Raw genomic sequence first — 6,335 nt, 5'->3', positions numbered from 1 at the left:
CGCAGACTGGGCAAAGTTTCCGCTCTCCAAACCAGCTGATTGCATGGGTTGGATTTCTCTACATTCTCCCAAACATAAAGCTGCTTTTAAAAAGGTCTGAGGTACACAAATATTTAAAGCGAGCATGTGTGTGTACGCGTGCATACATGCACGCACTGTAGCTCAAGATACTGAGGATATAATCACTCCAGTAAAGGCAGCATCTCAAACGGAACTATGTAACCATTTTGGCCAGAAATCAAACCAAACCAAACACTCCCTGGCTCCAGCTCATCTGTTTATTCAGACTAAGCCAAGCCTTTCCGTGGTGCCCCCGGCCCGGGCACTGTTGGCTTTTCCAGGCTGCCCACTCCAGGAGCAAGGCAGAGCATCGCCTCGCGCACATGGGAGGTTACCTCCAGCACACCATTTATAGAGCAACCAATCTTTATTTCAGAGATAGCTTAAGTAAAGTAACATGCAAAGAAACACGTGAGTAAGAGTCTCATCTGCCTCGGGCTCCTGCAAATCCTTTTCTTTTCCTCCCTCGTAGCACAATGCGTTGGACGCCCGTTATTCATCCCTGTAAAGCATGGCACGTACATCCACGCCGTCTGTCCTTTGGCTGGAGCTGTGTTTGCAGATTTCCCATGGGAAAGGAGGTGCTTCACTTCTGAAGAATAAAACCAGGGCATTGCATCATCCACGGGGGTGCTGGTGGGGACCGGCCACCTGCACGGGAGGGCTTCGCACGACCTGGCTGGGAGGCAAGCGGCAAAATCACCTGCAACTTGCCTCAATACAAGTGTGTTTCGTGCCCACGGGAGCACGTCTTCACAACGATCCCAGTGCCCAGTGTCTTTCCTCCTGCCGTGTGTCTGACCTTCTCCCTCCCCTGTCTTCACATGCCCTCTGTATTATGTGCCTGGCCAGATTCCTAGGGGTGAGCCTCAAATTTGGAGTAAGTACAAAAAACTGCTTGAACTACAGACAAAATCTGTATTAAGTCAACCAGGATCAGGGGTCTGATATTTGCTGAGAGTATTTCATAAATCGTAGGTGTTCTGTACCCCATGCACATTCGAACAACTCAAGAGGAAATATGGTCTTCAACTTAACGGCAAGGGAGACCTCAGTCTTCGAAAACTGCGAGGAACACAATTTAATATGAACCTTCTTACAGTAAACAGGCTTATCTTTAAAAAGCACTGCTATGTATTTAGCAGTGAACAAACGCTTTTTTAGTTGTTTTGGGTTTTTTGTGGTGGAGATCCCATATTCTTTTATAAAACCGCCTCAAGCCATTTGCCCTGCGTTTGGAAATGTGCATATATTTCAGAAGAGGTTCTGCGTGTCTTCCTCATTAAAAAAAGGCGTGGAGAGACACCGAGCGATGCCGCCGGCACCGCTCACGGCCGGTGGCCCAGCAGCAGCGGCAGGACCACGGCGACGGCAGCGGCAGGGCCGGGGCGGGGGGCTGCGCTCCCGGGGTCGCTGCTGGGGACTGCAGCCCCCTCTTTGCTTTGCTGGTTCAGGAGCTGCTTGTTTGCAGAGGCGTCATCCATATCCAGGTCATACGCCAGCTCTGAAAGCAGAAGGAGAGGGACGGTTAGTAACGGGGCGGTGCGTGCCGGCACCCCCACGCACCAGCACTGGGGTCCCCGGGGGGCAGCTGGGGCCGAGTGTCATCAACAGCATCGCGGCAGGGGGTGGGTGGGCCAGAAGATCTTAGCAAACATCTTGTCAGTCCTGCACCCAGTCCGGGTCCCAGGGTACCTCCCGGTGCCCTACACCAAACCTTATGCTTGGAAAGACCAAAAAATCGTAACTATAAGGTGGCCCGACGTGAAAACAAAAGAGATAAGGGCATCTGGCTTACTGGAGAGCTACTCCTGAAGAAAACCAGCTGAGCTTCGGAGTGGGTGTTTAGCAATACAAATCGTGTCTGCTCCCCAGACACCGCAACGATGCCTGCACGAGCGAGGAAATCCAGGCGAGCACAAATAATTCCCCCAAACCCAGAGCCTGGCCTTGCTCACCAAATACCTCCCGGTTGGAGGACCCGAGGAGCTCTGTGTTTCTGCAGTCTTACGTAAGTGTGTGCCAAATATGCTCCTTACAGCACTTACAGCACATCCATCCCATCCCCCCCGTCCACCTCATCAAAGCACTGGAGGGAGAGGAATGTGAACAGATCACGCACCCCAGGCACGCTGGCGTTGCAACATGGGGGCTTTGAGGTGAAGCACATGGGAGCTCCAACCCAAGAAAATGTCCAGTATAAAAGTTTTGACAGTCCCAGCAGAGGAACATGATACCAATAGGGGAAAAGCTTGTGGCAACCCATCACTGGCTGCAAAGGACTCTGCTGAGCAGTAAGTCACAGTCGCCCTTGTCTCCCTGGGACAGGGAAGAATAAAAAAGTCCAAATAGACAGCGTGGAAAGGCAACAAACCAGCAATCCTCAGGGCCAAGAACAAAAAGCAAAAGATGTTTTAAAATGCCACTTGCCAGATCCACCTGGGGTGTTTGTACCTGCTGAGAATCCGGACGGAGTGGGTGCACCCACACCTGACTCAAGGCAATGGGTCCCTCGCTCCCCTCCTCGTGCTGCTGCTGTCTCCTCCCAGGGTCCAGGATTCTCGCCCAGATGGGAATCAGTTCATCTCACCCCCCGAGCCTGGCCTTTGGAAGTGGAGGAAGCTGGTGGCTTCCATCAGAAGAGACCCTGGCTCAAGCTTTTCACCGGCCCTCATGGATCACCAGCATACTGACGGGTTTGGATCATCCCACCCCACCCCTGAGAAAGAATCCAAGAGGCTGAATAAACACTCTAGCTAAAAAAACGCCGCATCGATCCAATGAGCACCACTGCCAAGGCAAACAGACAGTATTTCTTTATCAAAAATACCCAAACACTGCAAAACAAAAGCATAACGATGTTAGCGTGACGAGTCAGCCCAGGCCATCAAAGAGGGTCAGAAATGTCTGAAAGGGAGCAGATATCCGCGCACACAAAGGGCCGGGTGCAAGCAAAAGCCGCCTGGTAAACTGACTTCTCCAGGAGATTCCCACAGATATCGAGATTCCTCTCCTCCACAACTTTCCTGCTTTGATATGCTGCTGTCCTCCAGAGCTGCACGCCCACGGGCAGAGCAGGAAAAGGTGCCACCTTGAGAGGGATGCACCGGGAGGCCACCTCTGCCCATCCCGTGCTGCTTTCCAAGCACAGCAAGAAAAAGTCGTCCTGGCACAAGGGATGCTCAGGCTTCGGGGCGGTTTGGGAGCAGCCTGGCTGCACCATCTTATTTTCCCAAGCTCATTTCTGCAGAGTAAGTGAAGGGATTTTGAGTTAATAAAATCACAGCAGATTATTTCACAGTTGGTTGTCTTACACAAGACTCCTCAGCTGGTACAACACCCAATCAAGGCAATGACGCCCTGCCCTGGTGTGTTTTGGAAGGTGTTTCCACATGCTCCTAAGACTCCTAAAACCTAAAAGATGCCCCATGGGGTCACAGTACCGTCAGGCACCCGCACGCTTCCAGGCAAAGCGATCTGCAGCTGATCAGCAAAGCTTTTGGGGCAGAATATTCTCTTACTGGACATCCTAGCAAAAAAAAAAAAAACAAAAAAAAACAAAAAACCCCACAGGAACTCAGTAACTACTGTTGCCTTCAGTTTAGAAAATAAATTTGGAACAAAAGAATGTTTCAGCAAGGTCCCTAACAGCACAAAGGGTTCTGACGTTCCCATTTAAAGCCTCATTCTGCGACGCTGTAATTTATGAGACAGGAGTTCCTGCCCGGTTCGCGATGCAGCAGCTGAACCGGTCTGGAAGCGTTCAGCCAAAGCGTGCCCCAATGATCATTTCAAACATGTTCTTTTACATGGGAAATCTTCAGATTCGGGGATTTCACGTGAACTTGGGTAATTTTTTAAATCATGGCATTTCACCCAAATGAGAATGGCGATTCTCTCATTCATCCTCTTTGACCAAATTAAAGAGAAGGAAACAGAAACCCTCTTGTCATCAGAAATTTGAAAGATATTTTCCTAGCCTTGTTTAACTGCTTCAGAAATTTAGTGCTTGGGTGTGCCGTTTGTCTTCACTGTTCCTTCCACTGTCTCCTTCTCTGAGCTTATTTGTGCCCAACTGTATTTTTAAGCTTGATGGATTTAGCCCTACAACTTTTAGTTTGTGTTAATAGCGGACCCGGAATGGTGGCAAATTCTTTTCACTTGCCCTCTAATGGTCTTTGGTGCATCAGAGGAAAGGAAAATAAAAAGTATTAGCCTCTAACAGAACTGAGGCAGCTGATAACCAGGTCCAGACAATAACAATGTTTAAATAATTTATTATTATTATTATTATTATTATTATTATTATTATTATTATTATTATTATTATTATTATTATTAACAATAACAGCAATAATAGGGGTACCCCTATTAATATTAATAATAACAATAACAATTAATAACAATAACCATAGCAACAACAGTAACAACAACAGTTATTATTATTAATAATAAAATGATGATAATAATAATAACAACAACAACAACAACAACAATAATAATAATTCAAATTGAGGAATCCAAATTAGCAAAGGTTCCTAACGAGGTACCTCCTGAGAGGGCTCCATCCGCCCTTTGCTGGGGTGCCCGGTTAGCCCGGGTCACCGCCGCAGCCCCGCGCCTCCTGCTCCCACAGCCGCCGGGAGAGGAGGAGCCCCGGCACCAGGGATGGAGCTGCAGGGTGGCTGGTGGGTAACAGAAACTGACCTCCCACATACGCCATTTCGGTCACTTCCACCCAAAACTCTGCCTTTACGCTGCAAAATAACCCAAGAGAAGCTGCTCCTCTGCCTCCCTGCTCGGCAGCCATGCTCTGCATTAAACGTTTCCAGTGCCCCAGCTCTGATCACCCACTTAATTTGCAACAGTTTCTACTACAAAGTGGCCCTTTGGCCCGCAAAGGCTTTTTTTTTTTTTGGGGGGAGGGGGGAGAGTGGAACTAGAAAAATCTGTTTCTGTTTATAATCAGTCAGAGTCCAGAGGGTATTACCAACAATCCACACTAATTGCATATTCAATCTTCACTCATTTTGGCCCCTCTTGTCCTTTGGGCTGCGGATTAGATAATCCCCTTAAAATAATAGTCAATCATTAGCTCTGCTTTTTTTTTCTTTTCCCCGCATGCAAGCCGAGCGTGCCGTGCCGTTTCCCGGAGTCCTTACGCAGCTGGTGAAAGGTCTCCAGCCGAACACAAGCCAGTCCCTCCCGGAAGCATCTTTTGTAACAAAAGCCCCTCTAACACAAAGCTGCTGTGCTTTGCTCCCAGGACGGCAAAAGCTTCAATGGTCTCGCAGCGTGGATGACAAAACCTGCTGCCAGCTCTACAACACGCGCTTTCCGCATCCGCAAAATAAAGCGGCGGCATTTTTTCCGTGGATTAGGACTAGAATTAGGCGTACTGACTCTGCACAAGCTTTTGGGGCAGGCATCATTAAAAAGCAATTCTTGCTGATCTACAATAACTTTGGAGACGGCTACAAAAGACGGCGTGAAGCAGGAGAGGATTGGGTTTGAGTCGGTGTAACAAGCGCCACGGCAGCTGGCGCAGAAGAAGCCGGGAGGAGGAGTACTGCCACGCAGACAGCGTTATGACAGGTCAAACCCACCGCTGCCCACCGAAACACCCCTTCTCACCCCTAAAAGAACAAGATGGTCTTAAGCAAAGAACTCCTAGCCAATGGCAAGCTGTCGAGGTTTAGGCCTGATTGGCAGCCAACCACAATGCAGCAGCTCTCTCTCCCTTCCCCTCCGGCAATGAGAAGGGACAGAGAGCCAGGCTTGGGGTTCGAGATAGGACTGGGATGGGGGAAAATCCCCCTTTTATGATCATGAGCAAAAGGCAGACTCGTTAGGGGAAGAAAAAAAAAAGAACATACATTTATTACAGACACTAACAACACATAACAGAGTAGGACAGTGAGAAGCATTGCCACATCTTGAGAACACCTTCCCCCCACCCCTCCCTTCTTCCCGGGCTCGGTTCTGCTCCCGATATCTCTACCTCCTCCTCCAGTGGCACAGGGGCAGGGAATGGGGGGTGCAGTCAGTGCTGCCACTTCCTTCATCTTTGGTGAGGGGAGTGTCCAAAACTTGTTACCCCCTGCTCCATCGTGGTCCCCCTCTCACAGGAGACAGTCCTCCACAAACTTTCTCTGACTTGAATTCCTCCCACGGGCCGCAGCGTTCCCCACACTGCTCCATCGTGGGTCACTAACTTTCTCCAACTGGATTCCCTCCCACGGCTGCAGCCCTTCCCGAGCTGCTCCGGCGTGGGA

The 6,335-nt window shown here is 49.5% G+C and overlaps 1 protein-coding gene across 2 annotated transcripts in view; it reads right to left on the bottom strand.

The window, feature by feature from the left end:
- Positions 1 to 264: 264 nt before the first annotated feature.
- GPC3 (glypican 3) overlaps positions 265 to 6,335 on the bottom strand; it is a 155,329-nt gene continuing 149,258 nt past the window's right edge. For both annotated transcript variants that reach the window (XM_042807526.1, XM_042807527.1), the window contains one exon: positions 265 to 1,564. In XM_042807526.1, the coding sequence (XP_042663460.1) occupies positions 1,389 to 1,564 (176 nt within the window). In that variant the 3' untranslated portion in view covers positions 265 to 1,388. The remainder of the gene's footprint in view (positions 1,565 to 6,335) is intronic.

Source organism: Tyto alba, unplaced genomic scaffold (assembly GCF_018691265.1).
Source record: "Tyto alba isolate M040663 unplaced genomic scaffold, T.alba_DEE_v4.0 Super-Scaffold_5, whole genome shotgun sequence".
Classification (NCBI taxonomy): Eukaryota; Metazoa; Chordata; class Aves; order Strigiformes; family Tytonidae; genus Tyto; species Tyto alba.
Note: the sequence above shows the minus strand (reverse complement) of the source record. Positions and strands in the feature narration are given on the sequence as shown.